General features: G+C 46.8%; 1 protein-coding gene across 2 annotated transcripts in view; it reads right to left on the bottom strand.

Moving 5' to 3' along the window:
- LOC116649090 (transmembrane protein 132B-like) overlaps positions 1–25,598 on the bottom strand; it is a 260,617-nt gene that overhangs the window by 91,458 nt on the left and 143,561 nt on the right. For both annotated transcript variants that reach the window (XM_032431612.1, XM_032431611.1), the window contains exon 2: positions 23,497–24,388. In XM_032431612.1, the coding sequence (XP_032287503.1) occupies positions 23,497–24,388 (892 nt within the window). The remainder of the gene's footprint in view (positions 1–23,496; positions 24,389–25,598) is intronic.

Genomic DNA, 25,598 nt, shown 5'->3' with positions numbered 1-25,598 from the left:
GTCTGTGCTTTAGGAGTCTAAAGATATTGGGCGTACAGTGGAAATTACTTATATTTAATATAAAATCATGTGATAATAACCTAAAAAATCAAACACTCAAGGAAAGGTGGCATTAGAGTTCTTTGTTTGCACACAATAGAAACCCGTTCTGGTTAGCATATGAGAAAGGGATTTATAGGAGAGATACAGGGCATCTCATAGAAGGAAGGGGATGGCCAGAAACCCAACGCCAGCAAGGAGCCAAGATCCAGGGCGGGTGACCGGCAGGACTCCCACAGAGACCACCTGATCAGCATCACCAGATGCCTGGGATCTATCATAATTGCACTTCCCACTGGCATCCTGAGAGAACGGACCTCCACAGCAGAGGCATACCACCCATGGAGCAGCCAGCAGGAGGAAGCTGCGTGTGTGCCCAATTCAGTCCCCGTGTGAACTATGCACGCGGACACAAACACACACACATGCGCGCACGCGCACACACGGACAGTAGCGCGCACTTGAGAAGCAGCTCCCACCACCGCCCCTCGGCCCAGCAATTTCAGCACAGCTGCGGTGGACATTTCCATGAGCCTTGACCAGTGGCCGGCACTAAAGTGTTCGGGCTTCTCTGGAGTTCTCTCCCTGTTTTACCTCCCCCGGGGGCAACCTGCAACCACCTGGGATGCAAGTCAGTAGATAAATCCTCCAGCTGCCTGGTCTTCCAGTGGAACAGTTCTGAGACGCCTCCTCCACACTTCCGAGGGGGAACCCCAGTGCACCAAGCCCCAAGGACTCATCAGTGCCCTTTTCCCTAACCCTGACCCTCTATCCCCACCCTCACACTTCTGCTTTCTCGCATCACCTCCCAGATAAACTACCTGTGCCCCAAACCCCTGTCTCGGGATCTGCTTTGGGCCCACACACACTTCCTGCATATACTTGTGCACCGTGCAGTATCTTGCAGAGGAGGATGGGGCCTTGGACCCCAACAGGTGGGAAGCTGTATGAATGCACCCATTCTCCGCTCTTCTTCCTATACCACAGCATTCTCTCCTTCCAAACTGAATGTAAATCCTCAATCAGGAAGATGGGAACCAACTAGTTCAAAGGCTTTGCCTTTTATCTAGAATTATAATCCGAAAAGCCCTCGTTGTGTCGAAACCCCAAATTCCACGCGCTTCCCCCTGCACTGGCAGCACCTGAGGAGCGTCTTTGTTTCATTCACGATGGCAAGTCATCTCTGGAGCCAGGAACACTCGCTGAACATGGTAAATAATATCTCGGTGGCCACGTGCACAGTATCTCCGATCACTGGCAAAGCCATCCCCCACCTCCAATTTCTCAGGCAATTGATTAAGGCACTGGACTCATTTCCAATTGCTGCACCACAAATTAAGTGCCTTCAAACAACACGACCGTCTCATCATTCTGGAAGTCAGAAACCCAAAATGGGCTAAAATCAAGATGTCACTGGAGCTGCCTTCTTTCTAAATAGGGCTTTCAACCATTCTTCCTTGCTTCATTGTCCATGCTTTTTCCATGAGACCACACAGCTTCCTGGAATGAACAGCAAGCTGAAGGAAGGGATCCACCCCTGTGTCCACAGGTTATAAATCTCATCAGCCTCCTGACCACAACACCAACACCCCTCCCAGCTGGGTCACTCAGCACTCCGTACTCAGTGTTGCCGTCTCTGCCAGATCTGGAATGCCTTCTCCCCTCCTATTCTCATACCCTCATTCATCCAACCTTTACCAGCCAAGATCAAGGGACATCTCTTTTCCAGCCTCCTTAAATACCCACATTTCAAAACATTCCTGAAACACCCACCGCATCAAGCTTTGCCCCGTCGTTCCTCTGTCTGTATTTGTGCACTCTACCCCCAAAAGAATTTTTAAGATTTTCGCAGGTGAACACCCCATCCAAGACTTCTTGGTAACTGAGTGAGTGCCCAATAAATGGTTGTTGATTGAAACCCAGGGCAAGGAGCTAGAGTTACAGGCATACGCCAAGGAGGTGCTCCTTAAAGAAAATGCTGTCTCCCCCTTCCCTGAGGGGTCTGTCCACCCCAGCGAGGGCCCTGTGAGAACGTCCACCACGTACCACGAGATACACCAGGGTCTGCACAGGTGGAAAAGAATTAAAATAACAAGGAAAAGAATCATAATGAAAGCTACGAGTCACGCCCCGATACACATATATATGTAAATCTGTATATTCCTCACAAGAGTGCTCTGAAGTAGGTGCTTCATTCTCCCCATTTTACAGAAGGGAAACTGAGTGCACATGAGACGTGACCTCACTCTGTTCCCAAGGCCTCCTTAGCTAAGGCCGCCCTACCGAACCTCTGCTCCACCTCCGCTATTCTCTCCCGGTTTAACCCAGCGTGTGAGTTCTCCTGACCTCTGACCTGGGCTTCCACCCAGAGTCTCCCTTTGGTTCAGCTGCTCCCCAACCTTCGGGATAAGTCCCCTCCTGGATCAGCCCACCTGTGAGAACCTTCTCCATTTTACACCCCCGGGGGCAGCTCCCATCAGCCTGAAGTAGACACACCCTCAAGAAGCACAACCACATGCTCCCACCCGCACACCCGCACGGGGCATCCCCTCAAAGTGCGCAGTGGGCACAGGGGGCATGAGTGCCCAGCGGCACTTGGAATGACAGGCTGCTGGCCCCACCCACAGTGATTCCCACTCAGTGGCTCTGGATGCAGCCCAGGATCTGCGTTTTAACCGCCTCCCCCAAGGGATTCCACCGCCAGAGGCCCCCAGAGTGCACTCGGAGAAACCTGGAGAGAGGGTTGGGATGCCCTGGGAAGCGGGTCACTCGGGTTCTTCTCCCCTCCCCAGAGCAGAACAGGCATTTATTTTACATGAATTTTGCTTCCAGAGCTTTCTGACGCTGGCACTTTATGCACAGGTGTCCCCGTGGGCGTCAGCTCAGCTCGCCGGAGGCTGTGCAGGTCCCTGCCTGGACCACTCGGCTTCCCCATGGCGTGACAGATGTCCTGAAGCAGCCTCAGCTCTCAGAGGGAGGAGGGGATAAACTTGCCCTCTTTGAACACCTCCCTCAATCTGGGTGATTCACCCCTGCAGGGGACTCCCCCTCTCGACTCACCCCATGGCCTTCGGGAGGGGGGATGGTCCCATTTGAGAGTTAGAGAGAGCTGGAACAGGGAGAAGTCAGATAACCCCTTCAGGGAGCTGCTGAGAGAAGGATGTGTGCGTCCTAGCCAACCATCCCCAGCTGCTCCTAAAGAGAGGAGCCCAAGAGCCCCACTGAATGGGGCATCTGCCCCCGCCCAGCTCCCCCTGTCCACGGGTGTCACTGTACCACATCACACTCTCACATGCTTTCCCCTGGGGACCATCTGTATTATTACTGACTTCATATTTTCTTTTAAATCTGCTCCCTGGGTTCACATAAATTTATCTGGGGAGGAAGTAATAGATCAGCACTTTATTTTTTTTTTTTTTAAAGATTTTATTTATTTGAGAGAGAGAGAATGAGAGACAGAGAGCATGAGAGAGAGGAGGGTCAGAGGGAGAAGCAGACTCCCTGCCGAGCAGGGAGCCCGATGCGGGACTCGATCCCGGGACTCCAGGATCATGACCTGAGCCGAAGGCAGTCGCTTAACCAACTGAGCCACCCAGGCGCCCCCTAGATCAGCACTTTAAATGAAAAAAAGCAATATCACTTTCCATAAAGATAAGAAATCCCTAAAATAAGTACAATAAAAACAAAACAATGCTATTCGGTCCTAGCCAGATGCAGCTGCATGCCGAAGGCTCCCAGCCTGGGGCGTGGGCTCGCGTTGCTCAGGATGAAAACAAACTCACAGACAAGCAAGCAGAGGATACAAGAGGCCTGGGCATCAAACACCTGTCTCCCTGACGTAACCAGGACAGGAGACGATGCAGAAGGAACGTACTCCCACTGGGTAATTCAGCGTTACCCACACCACTGTCTCTGGCACCGAACGCCTCACATGCATCTCGGGTATCACCCGAAATGACTGTCCCCGGTACTACTGGTCCCCAAAGTGCAAGGTGCAGCTACTGTTAGGTGGCACCTAATATGAATTTAAAGGCAAAAGTCATTCTAGACCCCTAGAAGCTTTTGGGGAGGAAGGAAATTCAGAACTCAGGGGAACATAGAAGGTGATTTAATTCATGTGCAGCTCTCACCAAAGTGAGTCGTCCACTTTCTCTGGACTGCAGTTGCGTTGCTATGGAAACAGGAAGCGGTGGCAAGGCCAACTTTGTAAGCACGCGTGACAGAGTGTGATGCACTGAGCCACTCCCTCTGCTACCCCGGGGAGCTAACTATGTAATAGCGCTCACATCCACCATCCTGAGTCCTGATTTAATTTCTTCATGTCAGTTGAGTTTCTTTCAGAGTAAAAGCAAAGAGGTGGTCCTCTCTTCCATGACTAACTATGATTACCTCCAAATATTTGTCCCTTTGCAATGCAATGGTCTCTCTACAGTCACCCGGGGAGCCACTAAAAGATGGACTGGCACTGGATTCTGAGAGCTAATAATGCCACCAAGCATGGACACTTCTTTTCCCAGGAAAACTCAGCCCCCATCTCCTAGTCTTTGAGTGACGGCTGCATATTTAAATGAGCCCGTCCACTGTGATCACAGGTGAGATCTGGAGTCTGAGACTGAGTTTCTTACAGAAAGCCACAATGAGCTGGATTATTCATGTGCACATACACACACAGAGGTGGCTTTTTTTTTGTATCTTAGCTCAAATATTATAGTACATTGTGTGCTATCTACTTGCAGTCCAATTTCTGACACAATTTCCATAATAGCAAAATTTACATACAGATGGCAAATAAATAAAATCTTCCTGCCGCTTGGTCTGTGGTTCTTATGGTCAGCAAATCCTATTAGGGGCTTTATTAACCTGCTCAGTGATGGAAATGTTATATCTGATCTTACGGATTTCAGCTGTGCAATCCAGCCCTGCTACAAAATGAAATTTAACTCTCAACATTTTTCTGCAACACGAAGCCACCAAAATTGAGGAGTTGTTTTTCTGTATGCAGCATTGGAAATATCCCCCCTTCCTCATTTCTCATTCAAGCCACAAACGCTCTCTTTTCTCTCTCCATTCTCTTTAAGAGCACATAATTGCAATTAACTAGCGAGCACCAAGGGGTACAAGATTGCCAAGCATGAGTAAAGGCTCCTAGACATGAAGGAAGAAAGAGAAGCGTTGGGGGGGGGGGGGTCTGCAATGGAAAGTGCATTTGGAGGGCTTGGCTGAAACCCCAGGTAAGCCCCAAAGGAGATCTCCTTCCACGTGTCTGCCTAGTTCAAGCTGAACCCTGGCAGGAAACATCTAGGACTCCAGGGACTGACTAATTGCTAGTTAAAACAGCCACCTTCTATATCTGAACAAGGAAAGCAAGGTGCTTGTGGGTGAGCTGAGTGAGGTCTGCGTGTCTCCACAAACTCTCATGAGAATCTGAAGAACACCGGAGACGTCCCTATGCCCCAGGAGAATTTAAGTGGAAAAGTCATCTGAGATGTAGGAAATAGGAGGCTCCGGGGAGAGGACTTCAGTAAGAAGACGTTAGTAAAACCTCTCCCTTTGCACTGACGATGTTCTCCAAACCCAAAGTCCAGAGCAAGATCCTTGGGGATCACACATCTGCCAAGCAGTGGCCCCAATCAATCCATTCCAGAAATAAAAACCTGTGCTCCCAGAAGTCTCACACGAAAAATGAAACAGAATGGGAAACAAAGGACTCATGGAGGAAAGGACACAGATTAGGGAGGGCGAGAAACCGGTGAATTACCGGCTGAGTGTATTAAGAGCTATCCCACTCCTGTCCATCGCAGGGCGCCACACAAGCATGCCCGGGCTGCCGTAATGAAGTACCACATGCTGGGCGGCTTCAACAACGGCAGTGTATTTCCTCACAGCCCTGGCGGCTGGGAGTCCAAGATCAAGATGCCTGCAGGGTTGGTTTCTTCTCTCAGCCTGTCAACTGCCACCTCTCTGTGTCCCTACATGGATTTCTTCCTCCAAGTGTGTCCTCCTCAGCTCCTCTTCTTGTAGAGACACCAGTCATATTGGATTAGGGCCCATGCTAGTGACCTCATTTTACCTCGTTAAAGACCCTATTTGGGGGCGGGGGGAGCCGCAGTTAAGAATTCAACATATGGATCTGGGAGAAGACACAATTCAGCCCATACAGGCATTAACCCACATGAGTTAGCTGAGTTCCAACAGCCAGCCCAGACATAGTTCTTAGCACGGGAGACACATGTCCCTGCCTGCATGCAGCTGACGTTCGGGTGAGGGGGAGCCAGACGGTAAATAAGCGAACGAATAAATAGCTTAGTTAATTTCAGGTAGTGATGAGCGCCATAAAGAACGCAGCAGGCTCACGGAAGCATGGCTGGCCTCGGGGACCACTTAGGGATGGTGGGGAAGGCCTCTCTGAAAGGGGGTATTCCAGGTATAAAGTGAAATGGTGAGGAGGGGCCAGCCCTGCTCACCATGGGGGAGCAGAAAGAACAAAGAAAATGCCCGAGATGGGAGTGAACTTGGTGGTTTCTAGGAACTGAGAGGTGCATGCAGTTGGAACAAGGTGAGCAAAGAGGCGTGTGGTGGGAGATGAGGTAGGACAGGCAGGCTAGTGCCTTATGAACATCCAGCTGGGCCTTCTCCTATTGCATCCTGCTCCCTTAGGTCTCAATCAATTGCTGCACATTTGCAACAACAGAGGGGCCTTTGACCTCCACCTGTCTTTCTACTTTTAACCCAACCAGAATTTCAAAATACTGCGGTAAAGTATCCCCAGTTGAGATCCTAACCAATGCAAACTGGACGTCTTCATTTCTACTCCTTCCCTCTGGAAAAACATCTCCAAACACCAATCTTGACATCCCAACTCCAAGGGCAGGCAGAAAGCTCCTCCTTACCCAACAGGGCACAAGAACTGGGAAAGATTTTGATTTCCCATTTAGAGGGAAACCGCCAATGGATTCATTAAGTAGCAGGTGCAACTATGTTGCCGTAAGTGAGGAAAAATCATTACTTGGGGCCCTGGAGGTAACTGGCAACTTTTCTTATTCTGGATTTCAAATTTAATTCAACTCAAGGGACACTTCATGCACTCTAACAGGCTGGCAGGCTGGCTGGAGACACAGACTGCCAAATCAGCAGTCTCCATGTTATGAAGCTCTAATCAAAGAGACTGACACAAATTCAGTTAATTGTAATGTGCTGGGTTAAACGATGGACCAGAAGCTTGAATAAAATACTCCAAGCACCAAGAGGCATGAGTATTGAATTTCTTGCAAAAAGTTCTATAGATTTAGACCACCCAGACAGAAAGAAATGCAATTAAAAATTATATCTAACCTTACCATTATAGATTAGAGGTTACACCATTACACAATTCACGATCCTCCTCTAGATTTTATGAAATCTAACTAAAGGACAGTGAATGAGGGGTGCCTGGGTGGCTCAGTCGTTAAGCGTCTGCCTTCGGCTCAGGTCATGATCCCACATCGGGCTCTCTGCTCAGCGGGAAGCCTGCTTCTCCCTCTCCCACTCCCCCTGCTTGTGTTCCCTCTCTCGCTGTGTCTCTCTCTGCGTCAATAAATAAAATCTTTTTAAAAAATTAAAAATTAAAAAAAATAAAGGACAGTGAGTGATAATCAATCTTAACACGCTGGAGGTAGAGATGTATTTTTCTTTTAAAGGAACCAACAGAGAGGGGCACCTGGGTGGCACAGTCAGTTAAGCGTCTGACTCCTGGTTTAAGCTCAGGTCGTGATCTCAGGGTTGTGAGAACCAGCCCCACATCAGGCTCTGTGCTCAGCAGGGGTAGGGGGCTTCTGCTTGAAGATTCTCTCCCCTTCCCTCAACCCCTACCCCTGCTCGCTTCTCCCTCCCTCCCTCTCCCTCTCTCTAAAATAAAAATAAATAAATCTTTAAAAAAAAAATAAAGGAGCCAACAGAGAGATGAATAGGACACTGCACTCTTACTGGAAATCCGGTGAAATTGGCACCAAACAATACCCCACCAATCAGAATGAAAAGATCATAAAGCGTAGCTTGAGTCTCTGATTAGTACTGCCCTTTTGAATTTCTCTAAAATTATTTACTGCCCAAGTCACTGGCAGACAACTACAAGATGCTGAAAGAGCAAATTACACCAGCTCCAAATTAATTACCGGGAGCGGATCTACTGTGCACAGAATTACTTATTCTTTTTCTTTTAAGTAAAATTCTCTACCACTCTATTAAAAAGTAAGACGGCTGCCCAATTGTGTCTTGGAAATTGACAAGGTACACTGAAGAGCTCCTTCAGGCCCCTGGAAATCAGTCAGTCCCATGTTACCACCAGGACTTGGAGCTTCCCTCAGCTTTAGGGGAAAGAATCCCCCCCGACACCCCAAGTCCCCAGTTTGCTCTCCACCCCGCCCTCCTATTCCCAAACAAATGTTGGGAATGATGCTGGAAGATACCGCCCTCCCTGTATCCACCAAATCATGTGTGGCAGAAAACACCCATCCTCCATTGCTTCCTTATCAAGAAACCCCTGATTTGGGGCAAGGGGACTGGCTATATGCCCAGTTAAACACCTACAATTCCCTACTCATGTTGGACAGGCTTGATCATGAGAATGATTCTGGCCACTGAGCATTAGTCAAAAGATGTTGGTTGATGCTTCTGGGAAGGCTCCTTAAAGAGGGGCAGACTCAGGCCCACATGATCCCCCCGCACCCCACTCTTCTTCCTTCCTTCTCCGGGAGATGTAGATGTTAGGACTACAACTGTGGCAGCCATCTTGTGGCAATGAGGTAAAGGTCAAGAGAATCATACAATCTTTAACGCCCTGACATCCTTGATCCACTGATACCTATCTACGCACATTCCTGCCTTTCCCCAAATCTGTCCCTGTCTTGAGGGTAAGAACACTGTTCTTTGGGGTTTCTTCATGTAGCTGACCTGAATCCCTAACTAATACACCTTAGAGATCACTTGCCCTTTGTGATAGCATGACTTATAGTAAGAAATACATATTTAGGGAAAAAAAGAAATATATATTTGGTCTTTGTCCCCATTTCTGTCACAGAGCTCCTGAAACCTTTAGAATTTCCTAAATGGTGAGAGTGATAAAGGTATCTTGATAATTCATAACAGGCCCGTTTCAAACATATCTGAGCTTGTGTTAATGAGTGACTTTTGGACAACATCTAAGGACGGGAGCTGGTTACCAGGAGAAACATGTGATTAGAAGGCTGGACCTTTCAGTCCCACGCCCATCCTCCAGGGAAGGGAGAGAAGCTAGAGACTGAGTTCAATCACCAATGATTTAATCAATCATGCCTGTGTAATGAAGTCTCCACAAAAACCCAAAAGGATGGGGTTTGGAGAGCTTCCAGGATGCTGAACCAGAATGCACCTACCTGCCGCCATACTGGGCCCCAAACTCCATGAGGACAGAAGCTCCTTTGTTCAAGACCTTGTCCTATGTATCTCTTCATCTGGCTGTTGATTCGTACCCTTTAATATCCTTTGCAATAATCCAGTCATCTAGTGAGTAAACTGATTTCCTGAATTCTGTGAGCCACTCTAGCAAATGAGCCAAACCCATGGAGAGGGCTGTGAGAACCTGTAGTGTATGGCCAATTGGCCAGAAGCATAGGTGACCACCTGGACTCACAAATGACGTCGGAAGTGGGGAGGGGCAGTCTTGTGGGACCGAGCCCTTAGCCTGTAGGATCTGATTAATACACTCTCAGGGTGGAGAGTGTCAGAGTTGAGTTGAATTGTAGGACATCAGCTGGTATCAGAGGGTTGCTTGGTGGGGGGGACTTCCCCCCACCAACACACACACACATTGGAATTAGGTCCAGAATTTTTACCCAGTTTGGGGGAGGAGTGGGGAGCAGAGAGGACTGTGATAAACAAGAGACTGTGTGCCCTTATGAGAGGAGCAGCCGGTCCGCTCCAGCAGAACCCCATGCATTGTAACTGGAGTCAGAACTGTACCCCCAAAACCCTTCAATCTGGCTTTTATTCACATGAATCCACTGAGCATCTTATTAAAGTCACCAGTGGCCTCCACATGTAAAATGCAAAGGATCATTTTTGCTTCCCGTCCGACCTCCTGGCAGCATTCAACTCTGTTGACCCACCCTTCTTTCCCGTCACTTCTCTTGGCTTGTGTGATGTCACGTTCCCCCGGTTTTCCTGCTCCTTCCCTGGTGGTTCTTCTGAAGGCTCATCTTTATCATTTCTTCTCATGATTTTTTCTCAGAAAATCTCATCCTTCCCAAGGCTTCAATTTTTATGATCAAACTGCCAGGAACACCTAAATATGTGTCTCCAGGAAAGACATCAATTTTGAGCCTCAGACACACATATATCTCACTGGCCTTCCCACCTTTCCATCTAAATGTCCCAAAGGCACCTCAAACTCAATGTCCCAAAGTGAAAGGATGACCCTGCTCTGTACCAGCAGGGTCCAGCTAGGAAAACAGAAGCAACTCTTTATAACTCAACAGAGGGAGTTTAATACAGAGAATTTGTTCTATATGGCAGAAAAGTAAGAACTCACCAGGGAATGGTGAAGCAACCCATGCTTTAGCAACAGCAAGAAGCAACTCCACCCCCTATGCTAGAGAGATATGGGGAGGGAGGGGTGTCACCTAAAATCCCAGGACTGTGGCCATCATTGGGGACTAAAATCCTGGCAGGGTCAACTGGAGGAGAGCATGTGTCCCACAGAAGGTGAAGCCAGAGGGGGCAAGCAGCCTCTGCCAGAGTCATATCAGGAAGAAGAACAAGAGGAATATAATTACCCTAGTTTCTCTACTCCTGCCCACCCCGCAGTCTCTCACTACTGCCTCCACTGGGCAAAGCCATTCAATGAGAGGAAATCATAATTCTGTGCAAATGTAAATTAACAAATGATAAATTGGAAGTTTGATGAGGAATGAGATGTTTATAGAGTCATAATAAGTCCCCACAAAACCCTATTAATTACAAACAGCAAAACAGTATATTCATAGTGGAAAACACTGGCAGGTACCGCCTTAATTAGGTGAACAAAATGAACATCACCAGCAACAGAGCAAATTAAAATCATGCACCATCTAATAGGATGCAGTGAGAGCTGAGCATCACATTTGTGGCATTCATGCAAAAGATGCATAACCTGAATCTAAGCATGAGGAAACATCAGACAAATCCAAACTGAGAGACATTCTACATTCTACAAAATAATTGGAATCTTAAAAGTGTCAAAATATAACATATATCCATACAACATATACAATAATAGCACAAAGGAAGGTGAGAATGACACAATACCGCTCCAAAGTAACTATATGTTACCAAGTGTAATAAAATGTCACTCCAATTAGATCCTGATAAGGTTAAAGATGCATACTAAATCCCTATAACAACCACTTAAAATGCAAAAAGATATAGCTTTAAAAAACCCAACAGATTAATTAAAATGGAATAATAAAATATATTTGATTAACACAAAGGAAATCAAGAAAGAAGGAAGAGAAGGGCAGAAATAAGATGAGACAAATAAAAAACAAATGGCAAAACAGCAGACTTCAATCCTATCAGTAATTACATTAAATATAAATAGGCTACACCGACTTCAGGTAATGACTGAGGAAGATGCCACTCACCTGCCGACAGCAGCTGCCAACCCTAGGTATAAGGTAAAAAGCAGCTACCTGAAGGCACTAGAGAGAGAACAGGAACAGATCATGGTGGGGAGTGCACACTTAGAGAAGGAGGACAGCTCTAAGAAAGGACTGCCCCATTTTTGCCACATTTAGCCTGAAAGACAGTGCAGTCATCCTTGTGGGAGGCAGGGGAAGCACCACCCATAGAGGGGATGCAGAAGGGGGTTTTTTTGCGGGGGTTGGGGGGGCTGCTGGGGGAGCACAGGACTGAGTCCAGAGTAGCTGAGGCAGCTAAAGAGAGATAAGGGAATCATGGAAGGGCAAGAGCAGGAGAGGGCATGCCCAAATTACACCTGCCAATATCTGGCTGAACCCTGAACAGTGTATATGCAGATCAGTCTCAAAGTATCTCAATAAAGACATAAGATCTATGCGGAAACTAGAGTTGTGACCCAAGAGATTTCCAGTTCCAGTCCTTCCAAACTGTCTGAGACAAAAGAGACATCATTCAGTGGAGAATAACAAAATCCAGAGTCTCCACAACATGACATTCCTAATAGCTAAGATACAACATTGCTCGAAATACGAAGATTTAAAAAAATAAGTCTCATTCAAGAGTGAAAAGACCATCAACTGAGACCAACCTGGATTCACCTAGATGTTAGAATGACCAGAAAAGGATTTATAAAACTGATTTATAACTATCCTCAGTGACATAAAAAGAGCATGCTCTCAATGAACGAAAAGCCAGGAAATCTCAGCAGAGAAATAAAAATTACAGTAAAAGAACAAAATTGAAAATCTATAACTAAAGACTACAATATCTATAAATAAAATTTCACTGGATAAACTTAATAGGCAAATAGAGATAACAAAGGAAAGATTCAGTGAACTTGGAGATAAGTCAGTAAAAGTTATCCAGTGTAAAAGGCAAGAATAAAAACAGGGAAAAAAGGGGCACCTGAGTGGCTCAGTTGGTTAAGCGACTGTCTTCAGCTCAGGTCATGATCCCAGGGTCCTGGGATCGAGCCCCGCATTGGGCTCCCTGCTCGGCAGGAAGCCTGCTTCTCCCTCTCCCACTCCCCCTGCTTGTGTTCCCTCTCTCGCTGTGTCTCTCTCTCTGTCAATTAAATAAATAAATAAAATCTTTAAAAAAAAAAAACAGGGAAAAAAAATGAACAGAGCCACAGAGAACTATTACATAATAGCAAATGATCTAAATGATGTCCTACAATTGACATGCAGAGGAGCAAGAAAATGAGACAGAAAAAAAAAATTTTAATATATAATGGCTTGAAAGGTTTCCAAAAGTGGATGAAAGACATAAATGTACAAAATCAAGTACACAGCAAACCCAAGGCAAGATAAACATGAAAAAGACATGCCTCTGCACATCACAGTCAAACCGTTGAAAAGCAAAGACAATAAGCAAAGCAGCAAAAGAAAAACAACACATTACCTACAGGTGAACAATTCCATTAACTATCCGTCTTCTTGCTAAGAACTATGGAGACCAAAAGAGAATGGAACAACATCTTTAAAGTGCTAAAAGAAAAAAAACTTTCCAATCCAGAATTCCATAAATAGCAAAGAGACGCTTCTAGAATGAGGATAAAATAAAGACATTTTCAGATAAAAGAAAACAGAGAGAATTCATTGACAAAGAGAAATATGCACTCCAAAAATATTGCCAAGAGAAATCCTTCATACTGCAGAAAAATGGCACCAAATGAAGACAGGGACCCCCAGAAAGGAATGAAGAGCACCAGAAATGGCAAAAGTCTGGATGAATACAAAAGAACTATTTTGGTTTTTTTGCTTTTTCTTCTTAATTCCCTTTTAATACATGAAACTACTTAAAGCAAAAATTATAATATTGTCTTCTAAGGATTTTAAAATGTCTACATAACTACATAAAATAACTTAAGCATAAAAGGGGTGGCTAAATGGGCCTACTATCTACATTTTGCAGGAAGTGATAACTCAAAGTAGAATGTGAAAAGTTAAGTGTATATATTGCAATCTCTGAAGCAACCACTGAAAATACAACTCAAGAAAGTGCAGCTAAAAAGCCTACAGAAAAGTTAAACTTGTGTTCTTTAAAACATTCAAATTATCCCCAAAAAGGCACAAAAGAAAGAACAGAGAAACAACAAAAGAAGGAAACAGAAAACAAATAATAAAATGGTGACCCCCCCCAAGTCTAACCACATCAGTAATTACATTAAATATTAATGGATTAATCTCTCTAACTATAAGACATTGTCAAAATAGATAAAAATACAAGACGCAAGTATATACCATCTACGAGAGACACACTTTAAGCATAAAGACAAAGACAGGTGGATTTGGTAAGGCTACAGGACACAGACTCACTACCTAAAAGCCAGCTATTTATTTGTACACACTAGCAGTGAAAAATTAGAGCAATGAAAATAAAATCAGCAACGCCATTTATAATATCATTAAAAACTAAAATACTAAAGAATACACTTAATAAAAAAAACTACAAAGTATTTCTGAAGAAAATTAAAGATGTAAATAAATGGAGAAAGAAGCCTTACTTGTGTACTGAAAGATTCAATATTGTTAAGATGGCAATTCTCCATAAATTGGTCTATATGTGAATCACACGAATACTGAATCCTAGCTAATGACGTGCTCACTGAACTACTTAGGGGAAAGTGAATGAATATCTGCAGTTTACTTTCAAATGCATCAAAAAATAGGATGGATTTTTGAATGGAAAGATAAGTAGTAAGGCAAGAACAGTAAAATATTAAAATATTAATGGTAGAATCTAAGAGGGGGGCATAAGGATTCCCACTATAAATCTCTTTCAACTTTGCCCTGAAATTTTTCATAATAAAATGCTGGGAAAATTATAATTGTGAAATATTTCCAACATCTAAAAGACTATGGAGAATAATAATATGAACAAATGAGCACCCACATCTCCCACCAACAGGATTAACTAATAAAACATGCAGATATGGCATGTTCCCTGGATGCCTTCAGCCCACCTCCCCCGATGCTGGAGGTTATGATGCCCGTGCATGTTTTAGGCCTCTGACTACATATAAATGCATTTATACACAACCAACAGAATTGTATCACATGTTCTGAACTGTACCCTGCTGTAGGTATGAGCCGATAATTTGCTTTGTTCTTCCCCTTAGCCTTAGATTTTAGAGCTGTATCCAACAATTGTGACATGAAGTCTTTGTATAAATATTTAGCTATTTATTTATCCATTCTCTCTGATGGATGTTTCAGCAAACCCATCTCAAGATGCAGCCTCTTTGAGCAGAGGATGGCAGCAAGGCACTCAGATTCTGGGAATGGAAAGACCCAGGTTCAAATCCTGACTTCATGGCTTCCCAACCTTGAGGAAGTCATGTGTCTTTCTAAGGCTCAGCAGGAAGGGAAGAAGGAGACTAGCTATCTTATCCTTTCTCTCTTTGAACTGTCTAGTCTCTGGCCAATGCCTACCATTGGTCAAACAAAACCAGATGACAGAGACACACACACACACACACACACAGAAATAATCATCCAATGATGTTTGGGCTGCCAGACCGGTGGTGATGTGCCAGACCCATCCGTGGATGCAGTGGAGCCCTGCCCGGCAAACATTTCAATAGGGGAGATGGCCCTCAGGGACAAGGCAACCCTAAGCAGGGAGAAGAAAGAGGGTTGTGAGTCTGGGTGCCATGGTCAGGCATGGTCCCGCACCAGCCACCTGCAGACAAACACCTGGAACAAGGGAGGAGCCACTGTTTTTGCTGGTACTCCACTATGCCCACGGGCAGGAGAACATCCCGAAGAGCGGAGGGCTCAGAAGCAATACTGGGTTTCCTTGTCTGTATGAGAGCCCTGAAGATAATCATTCCAACCTCCTAGCTTTGACCCCTCCATGACCTCCAGGGTCAAATCATGAAACATCAAAGAGTAGCTTGGCCCAAGCTAAGCACTCACTAAATTTCAGCCGCCACCAAAATCTAGGCATACTCCAATTTTCCAAAATTGTGACCTGATATAAATCTCTCTGCACAAATCGAAATCCCCTTTTGTAGCCAAAATCCTCAAGCCTCTGAAATTGACACCCATTCCTGCCATCCTCTGTCAGAGCTCCCAGACTCCAGGGCAGAGGGAGTCTAGGAGGGAAAATGAGGCAGAGGTGGGGCTAAGCATCATGTACTAACTAATGGAAACAGGCTCACTAAATGCAGCAGATAACATGTGGAACTAGCTAAACAAGGTGCGCAAGTCACGATCTGTTTGAGAAATAATCACCTGCCTTCCTTTCTGAGCACCACTGAGATCTTAGCTCCAAGCTCGAGACTTGATCTGGGCTTCAGGACTGCAGACGTCAGAACACCTGTGACTATGCACAGATTCCTCAAGGGAAATCTGACTTTTACTTGGGGAAAAAATTAATAAAGCCTGGATTTTGGGTACCACCTGAGTCACATTCACCAAACAGGCCACTATTTATTTAAGTGTGAAGGTAAGCATTGAGATTATGAACATTTGAAACGGGGCACCATGAGACGGGTACGGGCATTGAAGGAGGCAGGCCTGGTTGGAGTCCTGGCTCTGTCACTTTCTGGCTATGTGACCGTCGGGCAGGTGACCTGGTGTTTCTGAGCCTGTTCCCTGATCTCTAAGTTGTGGAAACAGGTAAGTTCCAGAGCTGTCATGAGGATGAGCTGAGACAACACACAGAGAATCTAATGGGAAGCCTGGCACGTGACAGGTGCTCATTAAGTAGATGTGATGGGTACCAGGTCCCCCACAGTGGGTACTGGAGGAAGCTTCCAGAATCCACTTAGATGCTGCTGACAGCGGCACCGAGCATCACAGGCAAAACTGCTGCCAAGTGCCCTCCTGCATTATCTTGTTTACTCTTCACGGTCATCCTGAAAGACAGATGCTATTACCAGTTCTCTTATACTAGAGGAAGGCAAGGCTCAGAGAGGTGAAGTCACTTGTATGAGGTCATAGAGCCAGTAAGGAGGAGCTGAAACCTGACCACTAGCCTCACTAATTCTAACTACTTCGAAAACTTGCCTCCCAAGATTCTTTGATCATACTGTCCTACTCACATACATACATCCTCTTGTTTTCTTTTAATTAGTCAAAAGCTGCCCATCCTCTGCACTCTCCTCCTCCGGGAAGCCTGCCCTGGTTGACTCCCATGGACTCCACTGGTCTCCCTTCTCTGGTGTCACTTCCTGTCCATACCGCTTCCTCGAGGACTTACCCTGTACCTTGTGTTTCTAGGTGATGCTTCAAGTCAAAATGTCACCCCCTCAAAGCCTTCTAGATTCCCTGAGGGCACAGACAATCTTCCTTAATTTCAGAACCTGGCAGAAAAAGTCTAATGACTTCTTTGGTGACTAACTGCTATTGGCCTACTTCCTTATATACCTTCAAATACGAAGTGATCAGGAGAGCCAAGATTCTTCTGTAATATTCATTTCTAATTGATTTATTTAAAAATTACCACATTCAGGGCACCTGGCTGGCTCAGTCGGTAAAACATGTGACTTTTCATCTTGGAGGCATGAGTTGGAGCCCCATGCTGGGCACAGAGCTTTTACTTAAAAAATAAAAGAATAAATAAATTTTTACAAAAATTACCACGTTCTAGGCAAGCACCACTGATGGACACTGAAATTTATGAGTGAAAATATAATGTCAGGAAGGATATTTGCATAGTCTCAAAGTATCTTCCCAGAGGTTATCATTCCTAGTTACAAGGGTGGGAAAGCAAATTTCCAGTGAAGAAACTGGAAAAACACCACTTCAGCTAAGTAACCAAAGTCAGCATCCCTGATAATAAGACACCGCGATATCACACGCCTCCCATGATGACACACTGAGGACATAGCATTTCGTCGGCTTTCCTGCCAAACAGGCACATCCTCAACCTAATCATGAGAAAGTCTCAGACAATCCCAAGCTGAGGAACACTCTCAAAAATAACTGGCCAGCATGCTTCAAAAGTATCAAGGTCATGAAAGAGGGCAAAAAAAAAAAAAGACCAGGGAGCAGAATTCAGCAGACTAAGGTGATATGACCCCTCTATGCAATGTGGGGCCCTTCACTGGATCCTGGAGCAGAAAACGGACATTATGGGAACAACCAGAAGTCTTTAATAATGCCTGTAGGTTGGTTAATAATTTATACCAATGTTAATTTCCTGGTTTTTAAATTCCTGCTGTGACTGTGTGTGATGTTAGCATTAGGGGAAACCGCAGTTTTTGTGACTTTTCCCTAAGTCTAAAATTATTCCAAAACAAAAGGTTTTAAAAATAAATGAAATAAAATTTAAATGTACTGCATTCTGTTTGTTTCCATCATGGCACTTAGCACAGGTTTCAATTGTGTATGATTTTGCTCATTTGCTTGTTTATTGTCTCCCTCCATTGAGAATGTGAACTTGAATTTGAACTTGAGGGAGTGTGAACCCACTCTCTGCAGCACGTGCTCAACCCCCTTGGAAACAGAGACTAGGCTGCAGATGTAGGATACGCACTTAGAACTTAGTACTGTCTTGTTGTTGTTACTGTAATTGATTTTTGTCATACCCTTTCACGCGAGAAAGTTATACTGGTTTCTATTTATGGTGACAAATGTTAGCTTTCCTTCTTCAATGTATTTATATATATTTTACAAAAGTGACTTGATTTAAAGAAAAATAGTAAATAAAAAGTGCAAGAAGGGGGGGCCTGGATGGCTCAGTCGGTTAAGCGTCTGCCTTCGGCTCAGGTCATGGTCCCAGGGCCCTGGGATCAAGCCCCACATCAGGCTCCCTGCTCAGCGGGGAGTCTGCTTCTCCCTCTCCCTTTGCGCCCTCAACTCATGCTCACTCTCTCTCGCTCTATCTCAAATAAATAAATAAAATCTTTAGAAACAAAACAAAAAAGTGCAAGAAGGCACCCAGAAATGACTTGACTTATGAAGGGAGGAGGTGGTGGTAGCGAACACGACAAGAAGATCACAAAGGTGGTGTGTGAGTTACTGAAGTTCAGGACATACCGACACAGCCCATGTAGAACTAGAAGTGAATCCGTTCTCACATGATACGCAACAGGACACTCTTGCCAGAATTGGAGCCTCAAAGCGTCCAAACCTTCAATACTTATTTATTTACATCATGAATTCATACAGTCCTGACAATTTATACCCTTTGTTGAAGAACAACGTCTTGCAGTACCTCCAGATTCATTCATTCATCCAACAAATGTTTCCTGAGCACTTACTATGCGCCAGGCACTGTTCTAGATCCTTAGGACACATCAAAGGAGACAAAAGTCCCTGCCTCACATTCTAGCAAGAAGAGGTGAACCGTTAATAATGATATATCACATCATTGACAAAAGTGGTATGTTCAGAAATCAGAGCAGGGCAGGGGGTAGTGGGATGGGGGTCCAGTGTTAAATGGGGAGGGGGCTGGGTCCTTTAGAACACCGGGGGCTGTTGCTGATGGAGTGAGTGGGAGAGTCCTAACAGATGAGCTCGAGGAGACGACAGAGCCAGATCATGCAGGGCCTGCGGGCCAGTGGAAGGACTCAGGCTTTTGCTCAAAAAGAGACTTCAGGGGGCAAGGGAGGAGGTGGTGAGGCTCTTGTAGGTGTCCAGCCCAGACAGAACCCTGACTTGTACCTGGGTCACAGCAATGGAGGAAGTTTGATTCTGGATATTTGAAAGGAAGAGCCCCAGCATCTGCTGTCATTCATATGTAGAGTATCAGAGAATGAGAAAAGCCAATCACAGTTATTAGGTGTTTGACCTGAACAACCAGAATGATGGGGTGGCTACCAAATGAAATAGAATGGGGCACCTGGGTGGCTCAGTTGGTTAAGGGTCCGACTCTTTTGGCTCAGGTCATGATCTCAGGGTTGTGAGATCGAGCCCCACATCGGGCTCCCTGCTGGGCATGGAACCTGCATAAGATTCTCTCTCTCTCTCTCTCTGCCCCCATCCCTCTCTAAAAAGGAAGGAAGGAGGAAAGGAAGGAAGGAAGGAAGGAAGGAAGGAAGGAAGGAAGGAAGGAAGGAATGGAAGGAAGAAAGAAATGGAAGAATCGTCTGAGCACAAAGGTGATGCTTCATAGTCACTTAAAGCATCCACTGTCCCCGTGTGTACACAGGGAAGCTATGGCACAGAGAGATAAAGTAACTTTCCCAAGGTCACACCGTTGGTATGTGGCAGAAGCAGGATTCGAACACTGGCAGATTGGCTCCAGAGTCCATGAGCTTAACCCCTGGGCTCCACTGCTTAACAGGATGGGAGGTCAGCCCAAGAGGCTCTCTGTATGAGCTGAGAGAGAGCTATTTTAATAAATCAGACATAAAGTTTTCCAGGATCTCTCTGAGCCTCAGGGACATTATATTTGGAGTGGGGAAAATTTCATAGTATTTTAAACTTTCTTGGAAGTATAACAAAGATCTACCTGAGTCCAGCCCAGCATTGCCTTGCCGACAGCCCTCAACCCCTCCAAACCACTTTACTACCCCTTTGCCAAAAGGCTTTTCAATGCATGGTCAGGCTTAGATACTAATGTTTAAGAGAAACTATTCTGGTATTAGAGAATAATCAACTCAACTTTGTTCAAATTGGCCCCAATACAATATGCAGTCTGAAATAGCAACGTGACACATGAAAACACATACATCTGTCCCCCTTCCATACGTCTTCAGCTCTGAAATTCGATCTCAGCAAATCTTGTGCATGTTCACGCTTTGATCCAGGGCTCCATCTGAGCCAGAATGAAATATGTCACATTTCATTCATAAGAGACATGATTAAAACAGACAATCCGTTATGTTGGGAAATCACACATTTCCCTAGGCCTAAAAACAGTGTTTTATTTTGAGAGATGGTATATACAAATGGACAACAACCAGACCAAATGTAATAATAAAACTCCGACCCACCACCTTGCAGCAATCAGGACAAAGAGCCAGACCATGGCCTCACGGTCATCGGCCCAGAAAGGTCTGAACTCGGTGCAGGACTGCCAGCGTCCCTTTTTATCGCCTCTGCTTCCAACTCAGGGCCAAGCAGGAAAAGCCATCATGTAAGATGCTCACTTCTTCTTAACCTGCCTCTGGCCTCCCCATGCCAGCAACCTCTGACCCAAGCAGACCTGAGCCTTCCCTGCTTTCCACTATAAGCTCCCCAACTCCTGCTTGCCCTTGAGTCTCCGCCAAACGCAAGTGATGGTGACGGACTCCCTGGGCGTAGCAAGCTCTGTCTAAATAGCCTTTGCTCTCGTTCGGGTGATCCACAATTTCAGTGCATTTTTCTGTGGCCATGAAATAAAGCGTAATAAGGAGCAGTCCCTTCTAGGAAAGCATGAAGATAAGAAACTAGATGTTGACCCAGAAAGGTTCAATAGGTAGAGACTGGTCCCTATCTAGACATGCAGAACAGCCCAGAAGAGTAGTTTCAAATGAGAGCTCCTGATTCCTGAATGCAGACCCGGGCCCCAAAACCAGGGCCTCCCCACTGCACAACTTCAGCAAGCAACCCCCAACCTTTCCAAGTCTGTTTCCGCATCCACAGAATGGACATGAATAATACTTTGTATGGTGCCCGTGATAATACAGTAAGAAAGTGCACATAAATAAAGGGTTAACACAGAGCCTGGCACACGGACACATAAAAATGTAAAGCGTGAGGGGCTCCTGGGTGACTCAGCCCTTTAAGGACCGGACTCTTGATTTCCACGCGGGTCATGATCTCAGGGTTGTGAGGCTGAGCCCCGCGCTGAGCATGGTGCCTACTTAAGATTCCCTCTGTCCCTCCGCCCCTCCCCCACCCCTGCTGCTGCCCACTCTCTCTAAAACAGAATTAAATAAACAAATTCTTTTTAAGAAAGTAAAGTATGCATTAATAGTATCGATTCATGTATCACAGCACCATAACAGCATCAGCCGTAGTGCACAACCGCATCAGTTCGCACCTACTGCACCCAGGGTCCCAGGCGCTCTTCGGCTCTAGTCTCACCGGCTGGGATGCACCTGCTGGTCACGCGGACTCACCCGACACACGCAGTGAATGAGCTGGTGACATCCGCCCGCAGAGATTAGAATCCAGCCCCTCTTAGCATTGCATCTCCCTTTTTTCCAACAGTACTTCGGGAGACTCACAATGCGAGCGCCCGCAGGAGCCGGAGAGATGAGCCAAGGGGGAGAAGAGGGCAGGTGTGAGACCCCAGGGAGGCCGGGGGGCGCTGGGGAACCAGGCAGGGCACGACGCACGCCTCACTGCAGCCAGCCGAGGCCGGGGCGCCAGAGCCTCAAGACCCCCGAGAAAACTAAGTGAAATCCCCCACTGATAGAGCTTGGCCGCGCTCTTCCACCGGGGAAGGACAAATGCGCCACCACGCATGCGCGGGCGCACCCACACGCGCACGCGCACACGCACACACGCACGCGCACACGCACACCCACGCGCGCACGCGGCCTCGATTTCACTGCGGCCGACAGTTTGCAAACTCTAGGCTAGTGCTCCTCCTCTGGAGCAGCACCAAGGCTCCACAAGTGCAGTTTAAACAAAGGTGTGGGGCAGTCCTTGGGTTGACCCGCCTCCTCTTCCTCCCTCTCCATCTCCTGCCCCCGCAGGCGACTAGCAGCGTCTGTCCGGGCAGAAGGTACGCTCAGCGGCACCAGTGCAGAGTCCACACCTTTGCCGTTCTTGGTGTAGAGCGAGCATCTGATGCTGCTTCGCAGGAAGGAGTCTCTGCAGAGCAAGAACCGGGCGTAGACCACCGCAGCCCGACCACTGCAGTGACTAGCACAGGGCGGGTCAAGCCAAGTTCTGACTCCGTTACCACCGAAACTAACTCCAGAGGCTTCCCACAGGAACTGGGCTTCCTGCAGGCCACGAAACCCGCCTGGGGTCTGCCGGAGCCGCAGCACCACACCTCCAAACAGGTGTGATCTGGCACGTCGCCTCCCTCAGAGGCAAAGGGACTACACTGGGCTGACGATGAATCCCACTTCTCTCCTGCAACCAGAAAAACAGGCCTCACTGACATGGCACCACCTCAGCATCTGAGCACCGGGGAAACACCACCGGCTAACACTCGGTGAGGACTCTGTTCCAAGACCTTCCCTAACCTGACTGGTCCTCACAGCACTCCCGAGACGTCCGGCCCATCATAATCCCCATCACCAGCGAGGGAACAGAAGCCCAGAGAGGTTAGACGACTTGCCCCGGGGCACACAGCCCGCAGGGGCAGGGCCACTGCCATCCGCGAAGCTTTGTGAGCACAATAAGCTAAAGACGGGTTTGCCCCCCCAACACAGAGAAGTAGCCCACTTTTTCCAATCCTAAAACTGCGTCTTCATCATACAGAGACTGCTTATTTGCTTTACCAAAGGATTCTTTACTGATTCTTCACTTGATGAAAACCTGAGAGGTCGGACACATTGTCTCGGAAAGCTCTTCCCTGTAGTTGGAAAGCGGAATTCATTTACCAAGTTTCCACTTAGGGCAGCAAGTCCAGGCCAGCAGTGATAGATTCGGAGCGTCACCGGAGAGCTTACCTGCCAGCCTACTTGTTTTCAGTCCTGGCTTCACAACAGAATGACTTGGGGAGCTTTTAGAGAACGTAGATGCCCAGGGCCCACGCCCAAATACCCTGCTTTACTTTGCTGTCTTGCATGGGTCTCTATTTCCGCGTTTGTCAGTTTCCTCACTACACGGGATACTCAGCAGATGAGCAACACCACGTTATTAACTGACAATTCATCGATGACCAAAAGTCGATTTCCATTCTGTCCAACCCAGCAAAGCCACTTACCTCAGAGTGAAGTGGTCTGCCACAGAGCTGCTGGTCAGAGAGACCAAAAAGGTGGCCGTGTCCCCTTCCCGGACGAGGTTCAGGGGTACTGAGATGACGACGTTCTCGTCCAGGCTCACCAGGGACCACTTCAGATCGTCTTGAGTTGGGTAGACCACCACACTCCCGATCCTCTCCCGGGCTGGAGGCACCTGCTGGGGGCTGTCCTGGCCAGAGTGGATGTTGTTCTCCCACTTGCCATCCTCCTCCAGTGGACACTGGCCAGCCTGGTCAGCCGGGTACAGTGTGAAGAAGAGCTCCATCGCAGTGCCCCCCAGCAGAGCCGGGATTTCCTCCTCGGGCTCCAGGTCCAGCCCAGAGCTGAACCACTCAGGCAGCAGCTCCAGCTCGGCCACACACAGCCCCGGGTCCCCTTGCAGCCGACAGCTGGCCGCCACTTCCCTGGCCTCGGGGAAGGCGAACATCTTGACGCACGGTAGATCTTCCTCGGGGTCGCTGTCGTCCCAGTCCATCCCAGTGATGTAAAACAAGGTCTGCACTTTGGGTCTGTTGGAGTAGATGGAGCTGTCGAGGATGTGGGATTTCAGCTTCCAGTTGAAGGGAAACTTCTTCATGTTTCCAAAGGCTGGGGAAGTCAACAAGAGCTCCCGCGGGATTGTCTTCTCCGCTGAAAATGGGCCATAGCTGGCATTGATGGCCGGGGGGGTCCTGGCCCGGTAGACAAAGAATGACTCCACCCGCGCCTGCAGACTGGAGTTCCTCGTGACGTCCTGGTTGGCTTCCTTAAGGAAGAAGGCCTGCTCCGCGTCGGCGATGTGGAAGCTTGTGGGTAGATAGGCAGGGAGCGAGGAAAACCTCTGCAGGCTATCCACGATCCCCCGGCTCTCCATCTCTGTGTGAGAAAGGAAGGCAAAGGAAGAATAAAGGCTGGGCCCTGAGAAGCCAGGAAACCAACACAGTGAAGTCTGCACCCACCGGCCCAGCAATCCGCCCCCGGCCACGCTGGGCCGCCCCTGGACTCAGCACAGGGTTCTTCAGGAATCTTCCAAACCAGCCAGTGTTGAGCGGGAAGGAGCTCATGTACCACTGACCCAACAGTCTGTGGCTGCACAGTCCCACCCCCCACCTCACCCAAGAGAAAACATCGCCTCCTCCAGCTCTCTAAAGACAAGTTCAGAGGATCACGGCCCTCTTTGTTAGGTCGCCCCACAGAGAGGAGGCTGTGCACCTGCAAAGCCCACCCGAGCCAGCAGCGTGCCATTGTATAGGACTTGCTACGCCTCCATCGTTTGATAGTTACGCTTCTTCCCATCCCTCCCAGACGCGGCGTCTACATGGACATTCAGACCTCTCGGTGATTCTGATTGAAAGGAGGGTGAAGCTATGGCTCAGCGTTCCGACTTCTAGAACGCTCGCCTTCTGAAATCCTAGTGGGAATGCATACAGGTTGATTTATCTACAAGGATGTTCACTCAGCATCATTTTGCATTGCACACAAACTTAGGAGTGCATGTGCTGGAGCCAGAATCCCGGCTCTGCTGCTTCCTAACAGAGCCATTTGAGCAAGTTACTTTCACCTCTCTGCGCTTCAAATGCCCTCGTATTGCATAGGATGTAAATATAAGTCCTACCTTATTGGGTTATTGTAAAGATTAATGAGTTAGTAAATATGAAGTGCTCAGAACAGTGCTGACACACATAAATATCAATCAGTCATGCTATTGTTACTATTATTACTGTTAATTAGTTTAAACCATTCTAAAGGTTTATCAGTAGGAGACTAGATAAACTACACATTTTTACAGTGCGGTAACAGGCAGCCGTAAGAAAAATGAGGTAGAGCTACATGGACATACTTGAAAAAATGTCCACAATATGTCACTCACTAAGTATAAAAAATTATAAATGTATCCTATATGATCCTACTTAGATTTTTTAAGGTTCCATATTTATGTGTGGTATATATATATAAATGTTTGTGTGTCTATAGAACCAAAGAACAAGGTTTTCACTTTTTGACATCTAGGTTTCTACTTTCTTTAAATTTGTTACAACTATGTATTATTTTGTTAATTAAAATATATACATAGACATGTATATGT

The sequence above is a fragment of the Phoca vitulina genome, unplaced genomic scaffold, assembly GCF_004348235.1.
Source record: "Phoca vitulina isolate PV1807 unplaced genomic scaffold, GSC_HSeal_1.0 scaffold46, whole genome shotgun sequence".
Classification (NCBI taxonomy): domain Eukaryota; kingdom Metazoa; phylum Chordata; class Mammalia; order Carnivora; family Phocidae; genus Phoca; species Phoca vitulina.
This window is presented reverse-complemented; position numbering and strand designations above follow the sequence as displayed.